The 26,176-nt window shown below is 60.3% G+C and overlaps 1 protein-coding gene across 1 annotated transcript; it reads left to right on the top strand.

Annotated features, from left to right (window-relative positions):
- The first annotated feature begins 880 nt into the window (after nt 1-880).
- Nucleotides 881-15,269, top strand: LOC135891831 (phospholipid phosphatase 3-like). The gene is made up of 6 exons (XM_065419502.1): nt 881-1,073; nt 8,859-9,016; nt 9,763-10,043; nt 11,504-11,561; nt 13,603-13,779; nt 15,168-15,269. Exons 1-6 carry the CDS (start codon nt 881-883, stop codon nt 15,267-15,269), a joined length of 969 nt encoding a protein of 322 aa, XP_065275574.1.
- The last annotated feature ends 10,907 nt before the right edge of the window (nt 15,270-26,176 follow it).

The following is a 26,176-nucleotide window of genomic DNA, read 5'->3' as shown; positions in this document are numbered from 1 at the left end:
AAGCTCTCCTCCCCTGGGGGACCCCTGGCTGGACCCCCCCCCCCCCCGTTCCCAGGGTCTCTGCTCCCTATATGCCCATTCCTAGGTGCCCCCTTGGACCCCCCTTCCCCCACAGAGAGCTAGGACCCCATGACTGGGTCCCCCAGAGGGAGGTGCCCTGAGCGCTGATCTTTGTCCCATCTCTGGGATGTGCAGTACCTCCTGGACCCCACTTCCTGAGCCCCACTACACCCCCCTTCCTGGGCCTCCACCCCCCGATCCCCTGCCTAGATCCCCCTATGGGACCACCTGCCTAGATCCCCCTATGCAAGCCCCCTGATTGCCCCCCACCCATGGGGGGAGCTGGGCCCCCTGCCCTGACCCCCCAAAGGGGAGGTTCAGGGGGGCAAGAGGCCTGGGAAGGGGGGATCCAGCCAGGGGGAGCTGGGATCTCTGCCCCCCCCACACACATCCCCCGGGTAGCTGCCATCTCTGCCCATGCTCCCTTGCAGCTGGCCCTGGGCAGGCCCCTCCTGGAGCTGGGATCTCTGCCCACAGCCCTTCCGATGCCGTCATCCCTGGACCATAGATCGTTGGCATCCCCCCCTCCCCGCTACTGAGCCCCCGTCTCCCCGCGCTGCCCCCCAATGCAGCCGCAGCCTTGGCTGACCTGTAGCTTAGAAAGGTTTGTTTGTTTTGCTGCTTTCCAGGCTCCCTGACCCCTGTACGGAGAGAGGAGGAGAAGGAAAGACACCAGCCCTCAGCTCTGTCCTTGTGCCAGGCTGGGCCCGGAATCCGGATTCCCTCCCAATCCCCTGCCGCTCCTGGGGCTGGAAATCCACATTCCCCTGGTCCTGCTCTAGGAATCTGGATTGCACCTTTCCTCCCCCGCCCGAAGGCCATGCAAAAGGGCAAGTGTGAACTCCTCCCCGATCTGCCCCCAAGGCTCTCGGTGGAGCCCCAGGCATGGCCGGGAGGCCGAGACGTCCGGGTGACAGTCCGAGCGCCCAGCTCCCAGCCTGAGGATTATGCTGCCCCGGGGCTGGGGCAGAGAAAGACCCTGGTCGTCCTGGATATCGTCTGTCTGCTCGTGGGTGAGTGCGGCGCAGGCAGAGCCCCATGCGTTGTGGATCCACCTTCCCTGGGACCCCTGGCTCCTGATTCTCCTTCCCGCAGGGGAGCTGGCACCCCTGCCTCCCCTTTCCCTGGGACTCCTGCCCTCTTCGATGTAGTGCCGCAGATCCCAAAGCTGTGCCCTGGCCCTGAAATTCAGCCACCTCTGGGGAGGAAACTTGGGCCAGGACTTGAGCTGGAGGGCGTCAACTGGGGGGGGGGGGGGTGATGCCAGCTGGTCTGGGGGAGGAAGCAGAGTTACTAGCTGCCCCATGGAGGCAAAGACCATGTCTCCCTGTCGACAGAAGTGCCGGCTCTTATTTTGGGGCTGGGGCGACTTGGATCCAGCGCAGTTTGAAGTCGATCGTCCCCATGCTGTAAATGGCAGGGAAGCTAGGTTAGCCGGCTGGAGTGTGAGGATCCGTTGGGTTTGCTGGGAATGAAACCAATGACTCCGGGGAGTCTGGATCTGCGCAAACCTGACGATTTAAAGCTCCAGGCCTCGTGTGGCGTGTCCGGGGCATCAGTTAGGCCCCAAACCTTCTCCTCTGGAAGGATATTTAATGGCACTGTAGCTGCAGGGATCTCACGTGGATCTAGCCGCCTTTCCCCATCAGGGCTGCGTCTGGAGCTTTCAGAGCCTGTTACTCACTAAACTGCTGGTGTCGCTAAGGGAAAAGCGAGGAAAACACGTTAGGCTGGGAAGGAGAATAAGATGGAAAATATTCTAATGGCATCAATGGGCCAGACCCACCAGGGGTGCTGGGCTCAGTTCAGAGCCGTCTGCAGAAGGATCCAGCATTAGACGGATGGAGCATGGCTTGAGGCCTGGGAAAAAGCCTCTTACGCGTGAAGAGAGAGATTAACATTGTGGGAGTGTTAGAGGCAAATGAGGCCGAGAAGGTAGATCCGTTGGCTGTGCCTCGCGATACAAGGGGGAATTGAATGAAGCCAAAAGGTGGCTCACTCAAAACAGAGCAAAGGAAATACTTTCCACACGCAGGTTGGGTCCTTGGCCTGTGGAACTCCTTGCTACAAGATGTCCTTGATTTCAGCAGGATTTGGGGTTTTTTTTAAAGGGGAAGGGCTAATGAGACTATCTGGAGTTAAAGGGCTAAAAAAGTAATAGCCAAGAGGTTTGAAAGGACTAGAAAGGGCCTGTTTGTGTATAAATCAACCTTTGAATCTTGGAGGTTAATATGTATTCTCCCTTAACTGCTGACAACAGAGTTTTATTCTCTGGCCCTGCCTGCTCTGAGACAGGGTAGTGAGCTAAATGGATCCACCAGTCCATCACCAGTCTGGGTTCTGATGTCTCTGTCTATATATAGGCAGAAATATCCTGGGATAATCTACAGGAGCGATCTATTTTGGGTACTGGGGGCCAGATAAGTAAAACTGGGCAGATAATGGATTTTTTGGTTTGTTTCTTTCACCGAAACAGCAAAGCAAAATAATCATTTTGGGTCGAAGGAAATATTTCCGTTTGACCAAATCAAAATGTTTTGACTTGACTGCAACCGTTTTGAAACATCGTGGGGGGGAAAGGGGGGGTTAAGTAAAACTGGAGGAAATTTTGGGAGGAAAAGAGTCGTTAATCAGAATGCTTTGACTTTATTTGATGTCTGGGCACACAATCGGTTGAGCAGACCTGATGTGTGGAACAACGCACAGTCAACCTGTGGAACTCCTTGCCAGAGGATGTTGTGAAGGCCAAGACTAGAACGGGGTTCAAAAAAGAACTAGATAAATTCCTGGAGGATAGGTCTGTCAAGGGCTATTAGCCAGGATAGGTAGGGATGGTGTCCCTAGCCTCTGTTTGCCAGAAGAAATGGGCGATAGGGGATGGGTGGGATGGTATGGGGAGAGGCAGGACTGGCCTTACAGCTGGGCGACTCCTAGGGCGCCGTGGTCAGGGGGGTGTTGTGGACACAACTCTTCCCCCCACCCCCAGCCAGCCTAAGACCCCGTTAGCCTCCGAGTGCTGGGCCTGGAGGAGGGGAAGGGCTGGGGCACCCCACCTGGGGGCTCCTACCATGCATCGGGCTCTAGCTTCTAGTCCCAGCCAGGCCAGGAAGGGATGGGATTTCCTTTTCCCCTGCATGGACCGCTCCCAGGACTGAGTCCAACCCACCTCTGGGAAGCTGCACAACTGCTGGCTGGGAGCCCAGCTCTGAAGGCAGCACCTCTGCCAGCAGCCGGGCAGAAGTGAGGGGGGGCAATCCCGTGTTGCCCTACAATAGCCTTGTGACCCCCTCCCCCCCAGGACCTCCATGTGGGTCAAAACCCCCTTGGTTACAACACGGTGACATTTCAGATTGAAATATCTGAAACCAGGACAGTTACGGTTTTTAAAACCCTATGACCATGAAATTGACCCAAATGGACCATGAATTGGGTAGGGCCCTACTTACTGGCCAGGGAGGTGTGTGTGTGTGTGTGTGTGTGTGTGTGTGTGTGTGTGTGTGTGTGTGTGTGTGTGTGTGTGTGTGTGTGTGTGTAAAACCGGACATCAGTTCAGTTGAAGCTGATTGCACATGGAACCCATTGCAGAGAGGCCGTGCTGGGGTCAATCTGTTTCCAACCCCATTTACAGACCCTATTTCAGTTCCGCTTCAGTCAAATCGTTCTTGCTCGGACGTCGCGTGCCCTGGTAGCCAACCCCTCACCATCTGTAATGTACGTTGCCTCACAGCCCCTCTGCGTGGTAGGACCCCCTGGGGAAACTGAGGCACAGAGAGGCAAGTGACTTGCCCAAGCTCTGTGGCAGAGTTGGGAACTGAGCTCTCCCAGGTCCTGGCTAGCACACTGGGCCATCCTTCCTCTCTATGAACCCCCTGACCCGACTGCACTGATGGCTAGCCATTGGGCTCAGAGGGGCAGTTAGTGGGGTGAGCCAGGGGTGTATCCTGGCACATTAGCAGAGCTGGGGGTACCATGGGGGGGATCCGAGTCAGTTTGGCTTGGGGAGCAGCGAGAGATGCCGCGTCAGCCCTGCCACTCTGAGGGCTGGGGGTCGCTGCTGGACTGGGGGAGCTCAGTGGCTGGGGGAGGCCTTCAGGTCTAAGGGGTTGGATCATGTTGGGGATGGGGCAGGGTGGCGTGGGTCAGATCCTGGGGGAGAGGGAGGCTGGCGGAGTGGATCGTGAGGGTCGGAGTTGGAGAAGGGGTCGGATTGGTGGGAGGGGGCAGACTGGCAGGGTGGATCGTGGGGGTTGGGACAAGGTGGGTGGGGCTGGATCCTAGGGGGAAGGGTGGGGGGATGGGGTTGGATTGCAAAGGGAGGCTGTTTGGGGGGATTGGGTCATGGGGGGGTGTTAAATTGGGGGGGGAGGGGAGGACTCACTGATGGGGCAGGTGGTGGGGGTTGGGCTGTGGGGAAGGCGAGAGTCAGGTTGGGCGAAGGATGGACAACGCTGATCTCCAGAAGGCTCTGGGATAAGGCATCGAGGGGGGGGGGGGAATTAAGAAAGGGTCACAGGTTGTGCCAGGTCATGACCCCCTTACCCCCGCCGGGGCTCTGCCCAAATCCCAACCGTCCCCCAATGCCGGGGAGCACCCGTGCCATCATCCCAACCCATGGGGACCCCCCTGTCCGCTGCAGGACCACAGTGCTTCCCTCCTTCCGCCAGCATAGCCCACCCCAGGATCGGGGCCCTGGTTTGGGCAGCTTCCAGTGCCCCCTGCCAGTACCTCCCCCCCCCCCGCCCCATGGCACCAGCTCGCTGCCTGCCAGGGGTCTGCAGTGGGGGGGCTCCCCTCCTCTCTCTGCCTCAGCCTCTCTCCCGCTTTTCTCTTCCTCCTCCTGCCCTGGTTCCAGCCTGTCCCTACCACCCTCCCTTCCCAGCCTTGAGTTCTTGGCTGCCGTTCAGGGCTGGCCGCGCCTTGCAGCTGTTGCCTGCTCCTCTCCCTAGGACGCTCCGTGCCCCTTGGCCTCTCCCGCCGCCGGTTCCACCTGCTTCCGCCCCTCGGTGTCCGGCCCCAGGAGCGCAGGGCCGGGCAGGCCGGTGCCTGCTGAACCTAACCAGGAGTGGGGGAGAGTTTCTGGCCCTATACACCACCCCAGGGGCGAGGGGGTGCTGCAGGGGTATCCATGCCCAGCCCCTGCTGGTGTCAGGGCTGGCACACCCATCCCGAGTGCAAAGGGTGCGAGTGCCTGCAGGCCTCGCACGCTCGTGCAGGATTGACCCACTGAGGCACAAGCCCCGGGAATCCCTCCCTCCCCCGCAGCACGGTAGGGTACCCCCTCCCGGGCCCTGTTCTCTCCCTCCCAGCCCGGCACCTGGGCTGAACGGCAGGGAGCCCCTAGCCCCTGGCAGCCAGCCAGGGGGAGTGGGGGACGCCCGAACATGGACAAGAGAGGGACTATTAATAGCCCAGCCCGCTCCGAATAGCCGGGAAGTTTGGCGTGTCTGAGATGACTGGGGCGCCGCGGCTGGGCAGGGCTGGGTCAAGGGCAGGCTGGGGGCACCTGGCTGGCGTCGACAGAGCTGATGTAGACCAGGGCAAGGGGCTGAGCGGGTGTGTCCCCCCCTTTCACTGTCACAGTGGCGCCCCCCCCCCCCGGCACACAGGGCATCTTCCCCTGCTGTTCCAGCAGTGCCCCCCCCCCCCGTGGGGGAAGTGCCCCCAATGTCCTGGCAGTGCCCCCTGGTGGGCGAGAACGGTGCTCCCCCGCTCACCTGGCTGAATCACGCCCTCTGTGGGCGCAGACTCATGCCCCAGTAACACGTGCGCTGGCTAAGAAGCTGCCTTCGGCCAATGGCCCGCAAGGAGATTGACAGCTTCGCACAAGCTGCCCCTCGGTGGATGTGATTGCACGCCTGCCCGCCCCTCTCGCACGGCGGTGTCCTGGCAACAAGAAGCTCCCCCACACTCGGCTAGCCGAACCCCCATGCGCAACACGTTTGCACCCCCCCCCCCGGGGCTGGAGGCCATGTCGCTCCCCCAAGGGGGCAGGATAGCTGAAGGCGTGACGGGCGCGTGCCCCTAATGCCCCAGGCTGGTCTCTCGCCGCCGCGCAACCCTCCCCTCCCCCTCCCGCCCCCTGGATTTCAGGGTGTTTGGACTTTTCTTCTGTCCAAACCCCATGCTCCAATGAAGGGCACTGAATTACACCAGCTGGGGATCTGGCCCCAGTGGGTTGGGGCTCCCGGTCACGGCTGGCGTGTCCGGCACCGCTCTGGACGCGCTGCTGTCACTCCAGCCCTGGGCTCGCCGTACAAATACGTCCCTGCCCAGGGAGCTCACAGAGCAGCCGAGTGAGGATGGAAACCTGGAGCTGGCTCAAGCCAGTCCCGGGGGTCTTGGTATCCGCACAGCGTGGGAGTCGCTGGGAGCTGGGTGGGGTCCAGCCTTGGGCCAGGCCAGCCGTCCCCATGAGTCTCAGATCTTGGACATCAAAGCCGGGGGCAGCTCCTTCCTGCTGCTACTGGCGTGACTGTGTTCCTCTCCGAGAACGCCCCCTGCAGGCACCAGGGTGACATGCCCAGCCTTGGGGGGCTCCTGCCCCCAGCTGGCAGTGCCCCCTGGTGGACATTCCCAGCTCTGGCGTCCTCGCTTTCTCCCTGCCCGCCTTAAGGGTGGGAGCGCCCCCTGCTGGCCCCCCAGGAGAGCACACCCAGCCCTAGCCACTCACCCGTCGCGCAGTGCCCCCTGCTGGGAGGAGGGAGTCAGGCGCCCCCTCCTAGGTCCCAAGGTGCTCTGCGGGCATCACCCTGGCCCTTGGCGGGCGGCCTGAGCGATCCTGAGAAAACTCGTTTGCCAAGCGAGACGGGAAGGGAGGGAACCTGGGAACCGAACGTGGAAACATCCTTCTCAGCCCCAAAAAGGAGCCCCGAGCCCCCTGGGAGGGTTATGCAGCCTCGTTGTCTCTTAAAGTGACAGCCCAGGCACTGCCTGCTAGGACGCCTGGGTCCCACCAGGGCTTGAATCCCACTGAACTGAAGCAGAAAGGGGAACCGTTTGCACTCCCTACCCCTCCCTACGTCAACCTCATTGGGCTCTTCTTCCATCTCTTCACACTCCCGTCCCAGCCTGCTAGTGCCCAGGTTCATGCTCCCAGCTTCTGAGTGCACCAGGATCCTCGTGCCAGGGTGCTAGTGCCAGGACATGCACACCCTGCTCACCAGGATCCTCGTGCCAGGGCGCTAGTGCCAGGACATGCACACCCTGCTCACCAGGATCCTCGTGCCAGGGCGCTAGTGCCAGGACATGCACACCCTGCTCACCAGGATCCTTGTGCCAGGGTGCTAGTGCCAGGACATGCACTCCCTGCTCACCAGGATCCTCGTGCCAGGGTGCTAGTGCCAGGACATGCACACCCTGCCCACCAGGATCCTCGTGCCAGGGTGCTAGTGCCAGGACATGCACACCCTGCCCACCAGGATCCTCGTGCCAGGGTGCTAGTGCCAGGACATGCACACCCTGCTCACCAGGATCCTCGTGCCAGGGTGCTAGTGCCAGGACATGCACACCCTGCTCACCAGGATCCTCATGCCAGGGTGCTAGTGCCAGGATTTGCAAGGCCAGCTCACCGGGATCCACACTCCTGAGGGCACTAGCACAGCGGTTCCCACGCCCAGCGTCTGCTCACGCTGGTGTCCAAGCACCCGAGTGCCAGGCTTCCTGCTCCCAGCCTGGTGTGCAGCAGGGCCCACCCGGCGGGATTCACACTTCAGTCCCCCAGCACGCTCGGATCCAGGCCCGTTGCCTGGTTTCACGCTTGTAGCCCCCACGTGCGACAGGATCAGTGCACGGGAGCATCAGGGTCTCTGCTCCCACCTCACCAGGGTCTGTTCACCGTTGCCCAGACTGGTGCTTCCAGCCTCCAACGCTGCAGGGGTCTTTCTCGGGTGCAGGGTTCTTGGTGGAGAGGAGACAAGCTGGGCCACGTGAGCATTTTTGTCTTCTAACGAGGGAGGGGGAATTTGGCTTTACTGCCCCTTTAAGAGCCAAGCACAGACGTGGCTTCTTGGAATCAGGAACTCACCCGTCCTGGCTGGAGCTTTAAGGCCTAATCTCCCCCCTCCCCTCACCCCCCATCACTGGCTCCTGCCAGCAGCCCTAATGCAAAGCAGATCGCACCCCGTCCCAGCATCCAAGGGCTGCTCCTGCTGGGATCAGAGGGGAGATCTCCCCACTCTGCTCCCAGATCAGAGTTGAGGTGGGGCTGCCACCTGTTGGGGTCTGAGCCATGTGCCCTGCCTTGGGGTGGTGGAGGCAGGGAGGGGATGGGTGGTGATGGGGGGCGGTGAGGGAGGGGAGAGCCCCACCAAAGCAATGAGGCTGGTTCCTGGAGGTGGGGTATCAGGAGAGGGGGTCTGTCACAGCCCAGTCATGGGGGGGCGCAGCAGGATGGAGGGGGGTGAGTCATGGACCAGACCTGAGGGGGAGCAGGATATTGTGCGTGGGGGTGGGGTGGGCTGGTCCCTAGGTGGGGGGTGGATGGTATGACATGATGCCTGGGGGAAGGGCAGTGGGATTTGGGGGGTCACAGAGTGATCTTGGGTGGGAGAGGTGTCAGTATTGGGGGGTTGTTGCAGGGTGGGGGCAGGGTGTCATGAGCTGGTGCCCGGGGACGGGAGAGGCAGTGAGATTGCTGGGGGAGAAGGGAGGATAGTCCCTGGGGGGGGCAGTCAGATTGGGGTGTCCTGAGCCAGTCCCTGTGGCGGAAGCTCGTGGGATTGGGGCGGGGGGGGGCTCACAGCTGCCCCTGGGGCTGGGTTAGCCCCTGCTCAGCGCCCCGCTCTCTCTTCCTGCTGCAGCCTCCGTCCCGTTCTTGGTCTGTGAGGTTGGCCTGGTCCCCCCCATGCGCCGCGGCTTCTACTGCAACGACAACAGCATCCACTACCCGCTCAAGCGGGCGGAGACCGTCAGCGACACGGTGCTGATCTCGGTGGGGATCCTCATCACCTCTGTCTCGGTGAGTCGCTGCAAGAGAAGAGCGCCCCCTGCAGCACAGCGCCCCCTAGCACCTCACTGGGGCCAGCACTGCCTGCCAGGGGAGAGCACCCCCTGCTGAGCTCCCACCCTGCTCTGTGCAGCACAGCGCCCCCTAGCGCCGCACTGGGGCCAGCACTGCCTGCCAGGGGACAGTGCCCCATGCTGATCCCCCTGCGACATTCCCTGCAGGGTGTCAGGGGCTGAGTATGAGAGGCTGGAAGTGGCAGAGGGGTGGGCTCTGGGTAGCTCACGCCCATGTGCCCCTTACAAAATGCTAGCCATGCCCCTCAGCACAGAGCACCTGTTTCCAACCCTTCCTCTGAAGCATCAGCCATTGGCCAAGGAGACAGGATCCCAGCCTGGGCACAATCCGCTGCCGCTGATTGTGGTTATCCCCACCTCCAGCAGGCTGCTTGCCCTGTGGAACTCCCTGCTGCAGGGTGTGGGGCAGGATAGGAGGGGTGAGGCAAAATATTGGGGGGGAAGGGCTGGCTTTAAAAACGGGGGTTGGTGGGATGAGATTATGGGGTAAACCAAGGGGCTGGGACAGGGGAAGCAGGGAATTGAGTCCTGCTGGTCTGGAAAGTGCATAGGGAGGCCCCCCCCCCCAGCTTCCCACAGCCCTGGGGGCTGGTCCGTGTCCCAACACATGGAGCGGGGATCTGGCTGGGACGGCTGCCTGTCTCAAGCTGCCGTCCCCTGGTGCTTCCCCGTCTTGCCATGCAGATCGCCCTGGGCGAGAGCTACCGCATCCACTCCCTGCGCCTGGGCTCCCGCTCCTTCGTCCCCAACCCCTACGTGGCCGTCCTCTACAAGGAGATCGGCGCCTTCCTCTTCGGCTGCACCGTGGGCCAGTCCCTCACCAACATGGCCAAGATCACCGTTGGCCGCCTCCGCCCCCACTTCCTGGCCGTCTGCCGGCCGGACCTCGCTCTCCTCAACTGCTCCCGGGGCTACGTGGAGGAGTACGCCTGCACTGCGGGGCCGTCGCAGGAGAAGGAAGCCAGGTGAGCTCCCGGGGGCACTGTCCCTTTAAGGCGGGGTGGGGGGTTGAGGTAAAGGAAGGGCTCCCCTCTAGTGGAGCCAGCTGCAGAGTGTGGGCCCAGATTTGGGGGGGGGGAGTCCCCCTGGTGGTGACACCTGGCCTTACAGACTCGGGCTGTCTGTGTCCAGCAGCCTGGCCTAAAAAAAATCCCCTATAGATTTCCCACAGAGCCATCTCGGCTCTTCCCGCTGAGACCAGTGTGAAGTGATGGAGGGGCCAGGGGGAGTTCTGACATTAGACTGCTCCTTGCCCCAGTGTCATGCCCCCCCCCACCGTGCCCTGTCCCCCTGTATCTGGGGGGAGGTCCCCATGGAGAGTGTCGGGGGGATCACTTGCCCCTCCCCAGTGTCCAGGAGTTGGGTCCCTTACACAGCTTCGGGGTTACCACACCTCTGAGCCAGGCCAGGTTTGAACCGGTGTCTGCTCAGGGGATGCCCTCTTAGGCCTCGGCCCTCCAGCCCTATCCCTGCCCCCCCGGAGATCTAGGCTTGCAGCCCCTCTGTAATTCCCTGCCATTCGCCCGGCCGCCCGCCTGCAGTTCTGCTCTCTCCCGGGGGCTAGGCCGGTTCTTCTTGGGCCAGAAGCGTTGCAGAGAAAACTCGGCGTAAACCAGCCAAGCGCCACCTCCCGAGACCGAAACCTCTGGGGCCCTCCTGCTTCTAGCGCTCTAGTGACCCCCATTTGCACGCCCTGTGCGTGTCTCTGACTTCCTCCGTTCCCAGGTGAAAGACTCGTCGGGGTTCCCAAGCCAACTTATCCCCCACCGAGAACAAATGTCATCCCTTCCCCCACCTCACCGCTGGGCGACCATGCAGTGTATCAGGGAAACTGAGGCACACACAGGCTTCAGAACAAATATGACCAAAAATTCCCACTTCGGCACGCCGCCAACTTCCACCTGGGGGTGCAGTAGGTGCCCACGTCCTTCAGACTCTTTGGCAGGGTGCGACCTCTTGGTTAAAGGTCAAAGGGAAGGTGTTCCCAGCTACTTCATGCTGGCCCTTTATACCACCAGCCCCCGGGCCTCTGGACCCCGGTCCGACCCAGTCTGCAGTAATTGCCCCCGCTGAGTTTAGTTCCTGGAGGGAGCTTGGCACCGTGCCGCCAGGGGGGCAGGACGCGGCCCATGGCTCGCCCCGATGCTCCAAGATATTGTGTGTGTCTGTAATACCCGGAGGGGTCCCATGGAGGCTGCCCTGCCTCAGTGTCTGGGGTTGTGGGGGTGGCTCCCCATGGAGACTGCCCCCGCCTTGCTGGACAACCCCACGCCCTGGGCAGCAGCTTTGGACCCCCCGGCCTTGCCCGCCTGGCCCTGGATGGGATCTAAGGCAGGCGGAGGGGTTGCTGGCGGGATCCCTCTGCACCCCTGGCGACGGGCGGTGCCACCAGCTATAACCCTGGCCTTTATTTGCCCCCTTCTAGGAAGTCCTTCTACTCCGGCCACGCCTCCTTCGCCATGTACAGCATGACATACCTGGTGGTAAGCGCCCCCGCCCGGTCCCATAACAGTGCACGGGCCTGATCTGATCATCCTAGAACCTCCCCCGGCAACCCTGGCCCCATCCCTCGTGGGTCACGCCTGAACGCCCTGGGGCGGGGGTTCCCCTGGCCAGTGGAGCCCTGTGCAGAGGTCACTGGAGGGGGGGGCAGGGGGAGATCTCCCCGCAGAGCCAGGCTGGGGGAGGTCACTGGGGGGGGCAGGGGGAGATCTCCCCGCAGAGCCAGGCCGGGGGAGGTCGCTGGGGGGGCAGGGGGAGATCTCCCCGCAGAGCCAGGCCGGGGGAGGTCGCTGGGGGGGCAGGGGGAGATCTCCCCGCGGAGCCAGGCCGGGGGAGGTCGCTGGGGGGGCGGGGGAGATCTCCCCGCGGAGCCAGGCCGTGGGAGGTCACTGGGGGGGCAGGGGGAGATCTCCCCGCAGAGCCAGGCTGGGGGAAGTCACTGGGGGGGGGGGCAGGGGGAGATCTCCCCGCAGAGCCAGGCCGGGGGAGGTCACTGGGGGGGCAGGGGGAGATCTCCCCGCAGAGCCAGGCTGGGGGAAGTCACTGGGGGGGGGGCAGGGGGAGATCTCCCCGCAGAGCCAGGCCGGGGGAGGTCGCTGGGGGGGCAGGGGGAGATCTCCCCGCGGAGCCAGGCCGGGGGAGGTCGCTGGGGGGGCAGGGGGAGATCTCCCCGCGGAGCCAGGCCGGGGGAGGTCGCTGGGGGGGCAGGGGGAGATCTCCCCGCGGAGCCAGGCCGGGGGAGGTCACTGGGTGCATGGTGGGTGACCCTGGAGGAGCAGCTGGGCCTGGCAGCCCCTCTTAGCCAGTGACCCCTGTCCAGGGTCCCACCCCGAGCCGGAGCGACTCCTGTGATTGAGACCTCAGCAGGGAGTGGAGCCATGTGCCTGGAATAACCCAGCCGAGGGTCCCTCCGTGCCGGGCACTTCCTGCCAGAGTGGCAGTTGTCGGTGTGGGAGCGGAGGGTTCCACACAGAGCCCACTGAGGGCCAGGACGCCTGGGTTCTATTCCTGGCGCTTGGAGGGGTATGGCTCCTTGGGGGTTAGAGCAAGGAGGTGCTGGGAGTCAGGACGCCTGGGTTCTCTCCCCAGCTGTGGGAGGAGAGTGGGGTCTAGTGGTTAGAGCAGAGGGACCTGGGTATTGGGATGCCTGGGTTCTCTGGCTCTGAGAGTGGGGTGGGGCGAGCAGAGAGCCCCCTCCAGTGGCTGATGGCAGAAGAGTAGTTCTGTGCCGCCCGTGCCTACAGAGGCTTATCCAGGACCTGAGCAGCCGATTGTCTGAGGTGCAGCCAATGTCTGGCTGCCCCGGCTCCTGTCTCCTGGCTGGCCCAGGCTGACCTAGGCTGGAGGGTAGTGCGGTCCGATGGGTGAGGGGAAAGTCCTGACTCCCAGCCCCCCTGCTCTAACCACTAGACCCCACTCCCCGGAGCTGGGGATAGAACCCAGGAGTCCTGACCCTGCTCTCGGCACCTGTCCCACTCACTCCCCTCCTTTCCTCCACCCCCCCGCACCCGACCGATCTCCCCCCTCATCAAAGTGGGTCCGTTTCCCGCTGCCGCCACCACACCCGAATGGCCCCTTCCCCCGCCCCGGATGCCTGGGTCCGTGTGGCTAGCGATGGAGAAGGGCCCATTGTTCCCTTGGGGAGCGGCACAAATAGGTCCTTTATGCGTCCCCGGCTGACGGGCCTGAATGGGGGGGCGGGGCCTGGGAACGTGTCTCCGGTGGGGGCAGCGGTGACGCCACCGACTAGGACTGTGGGTAGCCCCCCAGCTCAGATGCCCTTTATTCTCCTTGCTGTGCTGGGCGGGGGGAGGGGATGGGGGGGAGCAGCATTTGGGGGCAGCAGGGTTTGGGGGTGGGGCGTGAGGGGCGGGGCATGGGGTGTAGGGGGCAGGAATCGGAGCGCAAGGGGGGAGCTGGTAGGGTTTTGAGGTGGGAGCAGCAGCGTTTGGGGGGAGTGGGGACCAGGAGCAGCGCCCTCCCCCAATGCTCACCACCCCCCTTCTCCCCCCCGCCCCCCAGTTCTACCTGCAGGCGCGGTTAACCTGGCGGGGCGCCCGTCTGCTGCGCCCCCTGCTGCAGTTCATCCTGCTGCTGCTGGCGCTCTACACCGGCCTCACCCGCATCTCGGACTACTGGCACCACCCCTCGGACGTGGCCGTGGGCTTCCTGCAGGGGGCGCTCATCGCCTACTGGGTGGTAAGTGTGAGCCCCTGTCTGGCCAGCCGTCCCCCCACCGGCCGGCCGGCCGTCTGTCTGTCCAGGACGGATCAGTGCCTGGACCCCTCTAGGTCACCAGCTCAACTCTGGCCCGGCTCCCGGAAGTGTGAGGAGTGTGTCTGGTTTCTTAAACTGTTGGGGTCCATGTCCCAGCCCACCCCACGCTCCGTCCATGAGCCCGGCTGGGAGCCAGGACTCCTGGGTTCGTTCCCCAGCTCCGGGGTCTAGTGGGTTAAAGCGGGTGAGGGGACCGGGGTTCTGGGAGCCAGGACTCCTGGGTTCTATTCTTAGCTCTGGCAGAGGGAGTGGAGTGTAGGAGTGGAGTCTAGGATTTAGAGCAGGGTGGGCTGGGAGCCAGGACTCTTGGGATCTATTCCCAGCTCTGGGAGGGGAGTCTAGTGGTTAGAGTTGGGGTGGGGCGCTGGGAGTCAGGACTCCTGGGTTCTCTCCCCAGCTCTGGGAGGGAAGTGGGGTCTAGTGGTTAGAGCAGGGGGAGCTGGGAGTCAGGACTCCTGGGTTCTCTCCCCAGCTCTGGGAGGGGAGTGGTGTCTAGCAGTTAGATCAGTGTGGGGGCCAGAACCCAGGACTCCTGGCTCTGCTGCTGGCTCGTCTGACCTTGGGCCAGTCCCTTTCCCTCTCTACGGGGGCCGCAGCGGTGGAGGGAACGTGTGGAGAATGCTCTGACCTCCTTGGGTGGCAGGCGCTGGAGCCAGGGCCGGGATTCTCCCCCGTGTTCTCCCCACGCCCGGCCTTGGGGGGAGGGGGCTGTGCAACCAGCCAGGAGCTGAGGGGACGAAACGCCGTCGCTCCCAGGGCCGGAGCTGCAGGCTGCCAGGAAACAGCACAGGAAACGCCTCCTGCTTCAGCATTAGAACAGGCAACAGGGAGGAAATCTTCCCTCATCACAGGGCTCCTGGCCAACCTCCCCGCCCCTTCCCTGGGGGCCCAGCGGCCCAGCTCCCTCCCCACAACCCCTGGGGGTCTTTAGCACAGCACAGCCCCAGCAGGAGGTGTGAACTCCCTTGGACTCATGTGGAAACTGAAGCACCGAGGGGGGAAGCGGCCTGGGGCTGGGAGTCAGGACTCCTGGGTTCTATCCCCAGCTCTGGGAGTGGGAGGGGATGGGTTAGAGCAGGGGGAGCTGGGGGGTCCTATTCTTGCCTTACATACTGATTCACCCTATAGCCTGGGCCTATGGCTAAACTAGAGCCTGCCTCAGTTTCCCCTCCAGCTGTGGAATAAACCCCCGCCCCGAGAGCGGGGTGGGGGGCAGGGTCATGTCAGTGCGATTAGCTCTCCCCCGCCCCCCTCCTTTTAGGTATCTCCTGCCTCACACCCCGTTTTTCTCTCTCTCCTCCTCCTTCCAGGCCTTCCACATCTCAGGCATGTTCCGCCACAAGGCCCCAGCCTCCTGCCTGCCCCCGCTTTGCCCCGATAGCCCGGACTCCAGTGGCCACACCAACTGCTAGGCGTCGTGCCGGAACGGGGGGCTAGAGGGATCACCCTGCTGGGACCAGCACCCAGCAGGCCCCCGCACGGCGGAGGGAGAGCCAGCCCCGCTTTCTGCTCCTCCACAGAGCACGTGGCCCCATGTGCTTCCTCTCCGGCAGGGCTGGGCTTTCCTGTGTTGCTCTGGTCGCCGCCGGCTGTTTTCCAAGCACTTTAATTTCCTCTTGGATGCCTGCCCTGGGTCAGGTCGTCGCCACCTCCCGAAAGGCTTCCTGTTGGGCGGGGTTCTCCTCTGTCCGTCGCAGGAAATCCTGCCTTCCTCTGGCTAGGGCATGGGAGGAAGTCTCACCTTCTTCTAACATGGATATTGCAGACGCATCGCAGGAAGTCCCACCTTCCTCTGGCAAGGGCATGGCAGGAAATCCCGCCTTCCTCTAGTAGGGACATCACAGAAAGTCCCACCTTCCTCTGGCAAGGGCATGGCAGGAAGTCCCGCCTGCCTTTGGCACGGCCATCACAGGAATGCTGCAGGAAGTCCCGCCTTCCTTTGACATGGGCATTACAGGAAGTCCCACCTCTCCCCTCACCGCCCCCACACGCATTGGGATTTCTCAGCTCACGGAAGGATTATGACGACGATTTGCATGATACGCTTTGGCCACCTTCCCAGACTCTGCTACCTGCTCCTCCAATGAAATGGCCCCTCACTCCCCTCTCCGCTCCCGGGGAGGAGGGCTGTGATTGGTGGACAGGGGGATGAGGAGCGCGGGGAGAGCGGCAGGTGGTCGAACATGAAGGATGAACCACAGGCTGCTGGGCCATAGGAGTGGGGTCCACGGACGGCTCAGGGGGGGCTCATCCGTGCCACGAGTGGCTCCCGTTCTCAGACGCTTCCAGGCCCCCCCCCCCCTGGGGGGGCTGGACTGTGCCTCTCGCCCCCCCATGCCCAGCTGGCCCTGATAATGTGAATGGTATTTTTGTAATAAATGGTACAGACAATCGCCTGGGCTGGCTCTGGGCTGGGGCTGGCTCTGGTGTGGGGAGCATGGGTTGGTCCCGGGGGCTTCAGGCAAGGGGCTTTCGTCCTCTCTGCAAGCCCTGCCTTGGCGGCTGCCCTCCAAGGCTCAGGCGGGAGATCGGGGGGGGGGGGGTGAAGGAGGAGGCTGACGGGGGTGGGGGTTGTTGGGGGACGGAGGGGCTGTGAGCCCAGAGCTGAATGGTGGTGGCGGAGGGGCTGATTCCAAGCTCACGCAGGAGCCGCCTGGCCGCTCTGTCCTGGCAGATGATCCTTCCCCACATTCCTCCCGGCTGATAACGCTTCTTCCAGCTGCGTCCTGGGGCTGCGTCCTTGTGTGCTGGGATTGGGATGGGGGGAGGGAAACTATCCCATCCCTGCCCCCCCCCCCGCAACACTTTTAACTAATAGGGGCTATTGTTTTATTCTCCTTTCCACCGTACAATCAGCTGGTCGGAGGATCCAGGGCTGGGCTGGGACTGAGGGGCACTGGCAAAGCTTGGGGCGGGGGCTAGGATAGTGGGGGGGCTGCTGGTCAGGATTGAGAGGCACCTGCACAGTAGTGGGGTGGAGCGGGGAGCCCAGAGCCAGGATAACAGGGAGACTGTAAGTCAAGTGTGGGGGCACTGGCAAAGCTGGGGCGGGAGCCCAGGGGGCTGGGATAGTTGGAGGCTGCAGGTCGGGATTGAGGGACGCTGGCGGAGCTGGGGGGGAATCCCTGGGCTGAGGTAGTAGGGGCTGTGGGTCGGGATTGAGGGGCACCGCAGGGCTGTGGGATGGAGGGGGGATCCCAGAGCTAGGATAGCAGGGGGCTGCAGGTCGTGACTGAGGGACACTGGCGGAGCTGGGGGGATCCCGGGGCGGTGAGTCGGGATTGAGAGGTACTGGTGGGGCTGATGTACAGCAGAGGGGTGGGAGGTGGGATCCAGTAGCACCCTCTGGCTGACGGTCCCAACCCCAGAGAAAGACACGGCTTCGTTCTCCCGCTAGGGAAGTGGCTCCGTCGCTCCGCCTGGCCCCGTCCTGTCCGAGTGGCTCTGGACACTGCGGTAGGCCTGGCGCTGGGAGGCATTCCACGCAAGTCCTTGACCCTGGGAGCGGGGCTGCGATGGGGGAGCCGGCCCTGCAGCTGGGCCCTGGGGGGGCTGGGCCGATGGGGTTGGGGGCCAGCAGGAGGGCCTGGCCTAGATGAGCTGAGCTCGCCAGCTGGGCACAGGAGAGGGGAGGATCAGGCCCAAGGCAGGCCCACAGGCAGCTACTGCAGCCCGGCTGGCCCTGGATGTGGCACCAGCAAGGCCTGTGTGACTGGAGCCTGTAAGCTAAGGAGACCCAAAAAGGCCAACAGTGCCCCTACTCAGGGGGGTGGGGGATCTTAGTGCCTCCCCCATGCCCTAGGGGGTGTTGTGGGGCAGGGACAGGAATGGTGGCTCCATAGGGAACACTCTGGGCAGTGGTGCTGTTAACCAGCTGCCAGGCCTCACCCCAGAGCTGGCTGCATCTCAGAGCTGGGCCAAGCAGTCCCTGCATAGTTCATCAAGTGTTTTGGCCTTTTGAGGAATTCAGGATTGGTATCAGCAGGCCCAATAAAGAAATCCCCAGGGGGAATCCAGGCAGGCCCCTGTCTGTCTCCTGCCTCCGACTTTCACAACAGCCTCTTGGGGGAGGGCTGCGAGTTCCTTTCAAAGCTGCCATGAATGACTCCTTTATACCCCAGTGGGAACAGGGGCTGTGTGACTCCCAGCGCTAGGCTCAGGGGAACAATAGCGGGAACCATATCTGCTCCTTCGGAGCCCCAGGGCAGACGGGGTAACCAAGCAAAGCCGCACGACCAGCCCTGGAGATAAGGGATAATGAGCCGGTTTTACACCAGGGGGAAACTGAGGTACAGGGAGAGGCTGTGACCTGACCAAAGTCACACAGTAGGGCACTGAACAAAGTCTTGACTGTCTCTTGCTCTAAGCACTAATCCCCACTCCTTACCCCAGAGCTGGTGATAGAACCTAGGAGTCCTGACTCCCGGTCTCCCCTGCTCCAATCACTAGACCACATGGCCCATTCTGTGAATCCACACTGTGGCTCCTAGCGTTTCTGGCAGTCCCTGGATGCATGTGGAAGAGGGAGTCAGTCTGGCTCCCCTGGAGGGGACGGGGGGACACACTCTCTCTCTCTCTCTCAACCTCATTGTATCAGGCAAACCATGGCTGTGGCTTCCCCATGGATCCAGCAGGTTTATGAGCAGGAGGGGAGATGGTTGCTAAGAGCTGCTAAGGAGACATGGGTTCTAATCCCACTACTGCCACCATGTTGCCAGCAGCTTCAATCAAGAAGCCGCTAGCAGGGTAAGAAGCACCAGACCTGACCTGACTGACTTATGAAGAATTTGGCTTTGGAGCAAACTCCTCCACTGCTTGCCACTACCCCTGCCCCCTAAGAACATGCATCAAACACCACGGCATGTCTTCAAGGACAGACCACTTGCTCGCACGCTAAGAACTTGGAAGACAATGTGCAGTGATGCCCCCTCCCCCCGCGCCCAGGGCTCCCACTGTAACAACAGAAACACTCCAGTAACGACAGCCAGGATTAGAAATGTGGCCTTTGCGAAGGGAAAATGGGAGCCTGCCCCCTCGCCCTTCCCCCAGGCTAGCAGCCAGCTCTGGATGGGTTCCTGGACGGGGGTGGGAGTAAAACGGCCCAGCACTCTGGACCCCAAACCGATGCAATTGACGTGAGCAATTGACGTGAGTGCAATTGACCCCCCTTGGGGATATATCCAGGGTGGAAAGAGTCCTGATACCTCCCGCTCGGCCCAAGATAAACAGCGGCCACGGGGACTGACCCAATTCTGGCAGATGCAATGAAGGGGAGGGAGCTTTGCACCAGCCAACAGCTGGGGAACAGAGAGGGGGGGGAAGGCCCGCGGTTCCAGCTGTCCTTAACGAGGTCCAGCTGTTAGCGTGGGGCTCATCAGCTGGGAGAAAAGGGAAGGGGGGAAGCTCCCATGGTGCGGGGGTCGGAGACGTGCCCAGCCATGCACTGCCATGTGGTTGTGCCAGGTGTTTTCAAGCTAATATTTGAGGAGCGAGGGAACAGGTACAAAGCAGGGCTGGGTGGTTGGATCGATTCCCTCGGCAGGGCACAGCCCCTCGCCCTCAAGCCTGGCCGGGGACACCCCAGGCCCTCAGAAAGGGGCACGTTAATAGACCAGGGTGGCTCAGTACCAAATACCACCTGGGGCACAGGAGCAAAGGCCTGCGAGGAAGGCACTGGACTAGGAGTCAGGCTGCCTGGGTTTTAGCATCAGCTCTGGGAGGGGAGTGGGGTCTAGCGGGTGGAGCAGGGACGGGCTGAATGGTGTTGTGACCATCAATCCCATCACTCACCTGACTTGTGCCTTTAGGGCCCTGGGTTATGACCTCCCCCAACCCCCCCAGTTTACCAGCTCCTGGCCTGACTCCAACATGCAGCAGATGGCTGGGTTGGCCCAGCCCTCCCTGCTCTACCAGAATCCTGTCGGGGCTTGTCCTGGGAGAAAGGAACCAACCTGCAAACGGCTGAGGGCGGAGGTTTGAGAATGGAGCCCTGGCAGCAGCCCCCGGTGGGGCTCAGTGCGGGGAGAGGGCGGGTAAAAGTCCTGCAATGGGATTGGAGCTGGGGGCAGAGGTTGTGTCTCCACTGCCCCCTGCTGGCTAGGGTATGGGGGGGCACATGTCTGCCTGCAGTTTTGTGTGTGTGCGCCCCCCCGTGCTGGTGTGTGCGTGCGTTCACCATATGCGGCCGTCCCCGGCGTACTTGTGCGCCCAGCCCCAGGGCAGCTGCTGCGATGGGCTGGATATTAATTTCCTGCTTGTTTTTCCCATTGTGTAACTCACTGGCTCTGAAGAGAAACAGTCACTTCCCAGCCTGGCGGGCGACCAGGCCTGGAGGGAGGCTGCAGCGCTGGGCGGGGGCAAAGGGGGCACTTCAGCCTTGTCCCCGGGGCATATCTCGCGGCCCGGGGAGCCCAAACCCTACCTGCGCGGCCCTACTGGAATGCGCCCGCCTCTGGGGTGGGGTAGGCCAGTTGTTTCACAGCCGCACCGCAACACTGCATGGGGATGGCTCACCCAGCGCTGAAATGCAGCCACCTCTGGGGCAGGGCCCGGCAGCTGGTAACAGAGCACAGCGACGCTGCACAGGGGAATAAGCTGGGGTATTTCCCCACCACTCTGTAGGAATGGGAGTTCAAATTGTGCCAGCCGCGTCACAGGGCGACCCCTCGTGATGACCTGCTGAGCCTCCCAGCAGCATGGGGGTCGGGCCTTGTGCCCAGCAGCCTCAACAGAATCTGGCCAGCCAGCGGCTCTGGGGGGGAGTGGGGTGGCTGCAGGATGTGTCCTGCCTGGGATGAACTCCCCTGGTGATCTGGATTGTTTGGATCCAGGGAGAGGGTCAGCCCAGGCCGGCCTTCCTGTCTCCCGGGAGAGGGCCTGGGGAGCTGGATTTGTAGTGCTAGTGTCTAACGGAGATCCTCCCCTACGTTCCTCTTCATAGTCAGCATTGGCTAGACTGGGCTGCTGCTCTCCTGGATTGGTGCCATATGGCTAGGAGCCTCTGCCAGCCTCTTCAACTCCCAACCCTTCTGGCCCCCCCCCCCCCCCCAACACCCACATGTAGCTGGGCAACTCAGACCCGGGTCCCTGAGGTGGCAAGAACTGGCCGAACCAAATAAGAAGGGAGAGAATTGGGGGGGGGGGGGGGGCAGGGAGAGGTCGGGGGGGCGGTTTACTCTGCAGGCTTTATGCTAGTGGGAGAGATTAGCAAGGCCTAGAGCACCACCTCCTGGCAGCAAATGGTATTGCAGAGAGAGAGAGAGAGAGTGTGTGTGTGTAAAAAGCAACAGAGGGTCCTGTGGCACCTTTAAGACTAACAGAAGTATTGGGAGCATAAGCTTTCGTGGGTAAGAACCTCACTTCTTCAGATGAAGAAGTGAGGTTCTTACCCACGAAAGCTTATGCTCCCAATACTTCTGTTAGTCTTAAAGATGCCACAGGACCCTCTGTTGCTTTTTACAGATTCAGACTAACACGGCTACCCCTCTGATACTTGTGTGTGTGTGTGTGTGTCCTCCATCTCTGAAAGCCTCTTAACAGCTGAGACTCTCCATATATGAATATCTCCTCCCTCCTCAGCAGCCGAACCCAGCCTCGCCCCCTCCTCCAGGAGCCCACCTCACAGCTCCTGCCATCACCCCACTCCCTGGGGCCCTGCCCCCTCCTTCCCCTCCCTCTGGGGGAATCTGGTACCTGCTCTGGAGGTGATGGGGGACAGATCACTGGGCGGGGCGGGGGGGGGGTCCTTGGCTCATACCTGTCCTTTGAAAGGCCAGACGGAGATTTGGGCAGGATGGCTCAGCCCTAAAAATACCCCAAAGGGGGCTCAAGTTACCCAGAGAGGGGGGCTGGATATCACCGCTGGCCTTCGTGTGTCAGGGCACAGGGCTGCTGCTTCCTAGTGGAAAACGGACCTACTGTGGCTGCCAGTGAGGGGACCCATGCAGACACTGCAGTGGTGGGAGCTGGGAGCTGCTGGAGCTGAGGGTCAGGGGTTCTGGACCCCCTGTTCCCCAGGCAGCTCTGGGGCTTTGGTTTAGATGCTGGGTTCATCCCCCTTGCCAGCTGGGATCTGTTCTGGGCTGGATATAGTCAGTGGGTGACAGGGCATGGGGCAGCCCTGACTGATCGCGGAGAGCACCCCACTCCCTGTGGCACCGTGCCGGGGTGAGCACAACGCTGGCTGCGAGGGGACAGCACCCCCAGCCTGCGTCGCTCGCACACGTTCAGCAGAAGCCCGGCGGGGGCTGTAAGTGGTTGTGACCCCCATACAACAACAGCTGCCCCTCGCCCCTTGTGGGAATCACACACACACACACCCCTCGTGGTGTCGGGCCTCCACTTGATACTGCTTCACAAATGCTCTGGGGTCAGACTCATTGAAGAAAGTAGAACCGTCCCCCGCCACTAGAGGGCCCCATAACACAGCAAATGCAGCTGGCTCCCTGCCCAGAGCTACATGGATATAGAATCATAGGACTGGAAGGGACCGTGAGAAGTCATCTAGTCCAGTCCCCGGCACTCATGGCAGGACTAAGTATTATCTAGACCATCCCTGGCAGGTGTCTGTCTAACCTGCTCTTAAAAATCCCCAATGATGGAGATTCCACAACCAGATTCCACAGCCTCCCTAGGCAATTTATTCCAGTGCTTAACCACCCTGACAGATAGGAAGTTTTTCCTCATGTCCAACCTAAACCGCCCTTGCTGCAATTTAAGCCCATTGCTTCTTGTCCTATCCTCAGAGGTTAAGAAGAACAGTTTTTCTCCCTCCTCCTTGTAACAACCTTTTATCTATTTGAAAACTGTTCTCATGTCCCCCCTCAGTCTTCTCTTCTCCAGATGAAACAAACCCAATTTTTTCAATCTTCCCTCATAGCTCATGTTTTCTAGTCCTTTAATCATTTTTGTTGCTCTTCTCTGGACTCTCTCCAATTTGTCCACATCCTTCCTGAAATGTGGCACCCAGAACTGGACCCAATACTCCAGTTGAGGCCAGGGCCGGCCCACAACATGTTGGCACCTGAGGCGGGGAGCTCAAATGACACACCCCATACCCCCTCGCTTGGGCCAAAACGTTGAAAGGTCTCAATTCTGCCTTCTTCTTGTTCTACTCCTCTCATGGTCCTGCTCTGCCACCTACCCCAAGAAAGGAGAACTAACAACTTAAAATGCCTTGTTCAAAAATGTTAAGTGACACTTAACTTTCAAACGCCTGAACAGCAAATGTAACTTTGCTTGTCTGCATAGTAAACACTGGCATTTTTATCTGTTTGAATAATCAAAGTGGTGCTTTCCGTGCCTTCTTGGTTGCAAAGATTTGAACTGTTTCCTGAAGGTCCACAGTCTGGGCCAGCTCATGCTCTATTGCAGGGGTGGGCAAACTTTTTGGCCCGAGGGCCACCTTGGGGTTGCAAAACTGTATGGAGGGCCGGGTAGGGAAAGCTGTGCCTCCCCAAACAGCCTGGCCCCCGCCCCCATCCGCCCCCTCCCACTTCCCGCCCCCTGACTGACCCCCCTCAGAACCCCCGACCCATCCAACCCCCTCTGCTCCTTGTCCCCTGGCCACCCCTTCCCAGGACCAACCGCCCCCTGGGATCCCACCCCTTATCCAACCACCCTGCTCCTAGTCCCCTGATTGCCCCCTGACACCTATCCACGCCCCCTGACAGCCCCCCTGGGACTCCCGTGTTTATCCAACCCCCTGCTCCCTGTCCCCTGACTGGCCCCTATCCACACCCCCGCCCCCTTACAGGTCCCCCGGGACCCCACGCCTATTCAACCCCCCTGTTCCCCATCCCCTGACCCCTAGCCACACCCCAGCCCCCTGACAGGCCCCCTGGGACTCCCATGCTTATCCAATCCCCGTCCCCTGACTGCCTCCCCCAACCTCCGCCCCTTATCCAACCCCCCAGCACCGGCCCCCTTACCATGCCGCTCAGAGCAGCATGCCTGGCAGCTGCGCCGCCCGGCGGGAGCCAGACACGCTGCCGCATTGCTCAGCAGGAGCACGCAACCCTGCCGCCCAGAGCGCTGCCCATGCGACGGCGTGGCTGTGGGGGAGGGGCCGGGGGCTAGCTTCCCCGGCCGGGAGCTCAGGGGCTGGGCAGGATGGTCCCGTGGGCCGGATGTGGCCCACAGGCTGTAGTTTGCCCACCTCTGCTCTATTGAGATGGTTGCAAGGCCGACCGGCCTCTCCTGTGTCATTGTGGAGCGTAGATGTGTTTTTATTAACTTCAGCTTGGAGAAGCTGCGTTGTCCACTGGCAACGGTTACAGGAAGTGTTAGAAGTATGCGCAGAGCAACCAAAGCATTTGGAAAGAGGGTGGTCATCTTATTTGTGCACAGATATTCCAGAACAGCCTTTGGAGTTGATCCTGCTGAAATGTATCTTGAAAGGGCTTTCAGTTCATCACCTAAATCACTCGCATCAATATCGCGCATGTCATCATGTGTCAACACTGTCTCCAGTGCCCTGCATTGCTGGCGTAGGTCTTCTTCAGGTACAGTCAGGAGTTTCGGAATATCATACAACATCCCAAATATACTGCGGTGTTCCTTGAGCTGCATGAAACGTTCTTCAACTGACTCTTGTGACGTTGCACTCTATATGATTTTATGAAAGTATGCTGATGAGCGTGAATATAATGTAACTGGAATATGCTTCATGCAAAAGGTCTCTTGTAAGGTATCATTACAAAGCTTATAATCTACGTGTGGTCATCCTATTTGTATAAATGTACCACTCTTGTATCTGAAACTAGAAATATGAAATATCACTCTAAGGGCCTATTGTAATTATGCAAAGTGTGGGCCATTAATGGTGGTTTGGAATCTTGATGGCTCCCATCAACCAGGACAATTGACTGTGGATGGCTCTGGTTGCAGGCAGCCTTCCTGTGAGTCAGGCTGGGAGGAATGAAGGCTTGGGGTCTTACAGTGACATGTGATCATGTCACCTGAACTGGAATCCATCTTTAACCTGGTGCTTTTCCATTGAGAAGGAGGGGTGGGAACCCAGAGGGACAAAGGATTCCCGCCTTATGCAAAAGATATATAAGTGGGTGGAACAGAACAAAGGGGGCGCCAACATGAGAAATCCCCTAGCTACCACCTGAGCTGGAACAAGGGCTGTACCAGGGGAAAGGATTCTGCCCAGACTAGGAAGGCAGCCAGTCTATTAATAAGTTGTTGTTTAAAAAAAAACATCTCTGAGGGTGAGATTTTATCTGTATTCAGTTTTATTACTGTACTAGGCTTAAACTTGCGTGTTCTATTTTATTTTGCTTGGTAATTCACTTTGTTCTGTCTGCTACTACTTGGAACCACTTAAATCCTACTTTCTGTATTTAATAAAAACATTTTTTACTTATTAATTAATCCAAAGTGTGTATTAATACCTGGGGGGCAAACAGCTGTGCATCTCTCTCTCTATCAGTGTTATAAAGGGCAAACAATTTATGAATTTACCCTGTATAAGCTTTATACAGGGTAAAACAAATTTATTTGGGGCTTCGACCCCATTGGGAGTTAAGCATCTGAGTGTTAAAAACAGAAACACTTCTTAAGTTGCTTTCAGTTAAGTCTGCAGCTTTGGGGCACGTGATTCAGACTCCGGGTCGGTGTTGAAGCAGACTGACATGTCTGGCTCAACAAGACAGGGTGCTGGAGTCCCAAGCTGGCAGGGAAAGCAGGGGCAAAAGTAGTCTTGGCACATCAGTTGGCAGCCCCAAGGGGGTTTCTGTAATCCAACCCGTCACAGCTCTCTGACAGTCACCATTGCAGGGATATTTTCACTAGGTTCTGTTGTTGTTACAAAACGCACCATAAAGTAATTTGTTCCGTATGGCTGATGTCAGGTGTGTAGTCCAGAATAACAGAGTCATATCTTGCTGACTTCAGATCTGCCACAATCCTCTGTTTGACTTTTATTGCCAGTAACTGTATGATCTCATTTTGAATTGTTTTTCCAAGGTAGTGGTGCGTGTACATTTCTTGGGTGGTGACTCTTCTTAGATGCTCCTGGAGTACAGCATCAAACTCAGCCATCAGCTCCACAATTTTAAGGAAGTTTCCATTGTTTGGCATGTACAGCTGATCTGAAGTACCACGCAGTGCTAGGTTTTGGGTAGCAAGCATTCTCACAATGGTAATGAGCCTTTTCAGAACATTTTGCCAGTAAAGAGACTCTGATGCAATCTTCTCTTGATGCTGATCATCTATGTTGGCCTTTAACCTTAGTCTCATCTCAAGCTCTTTCCACCTATGGAATGCTCTCTGGTGATTTGCTGCCTTCTCATGGCATGCCAGATTTCTAGCC

The sequence above is a fragment of the Emys orbicularis genome, chromosome 19 (genome assembly GCF_028017835.1).
Source record: "Emys orbicularis isolate rEmyOrb1 chromosome 19, rEmyOrb1.hap1, whole genome shotgun sequence".
NCBI lineage: Eukaryota > Metazoa > Chordata > Testudines > Emydidae > Emys > Emys orbicularis.
This window is presented reverse-complemented; position numbering and strand designations above follow the sequence as displayed.

Coding starts and splice junctions, on each gene's coding strand:
- LOC135891831 (XM_065419502.1), top strand. CDS start 881: ATGCAAAAGGGCAAGTGTGAACTCCTCCCCGATCTGCCCCCAAGGCTC. Junction 1,074..8,858: donor TATCGTCTGTCTGCTCGTGG/GTGAGTGCGGCG, acceptor TTCCTGCTGCAG/CCTCCGTCCCGTTCTTGGTC. Junction 9,017..9,762: donor TCCTCATCACCTCTGTCTCG/GTGAGTCGCTGC, acceptor CTTGCCATGCAG/ATCGCCCTGGGCGAGAGCTA.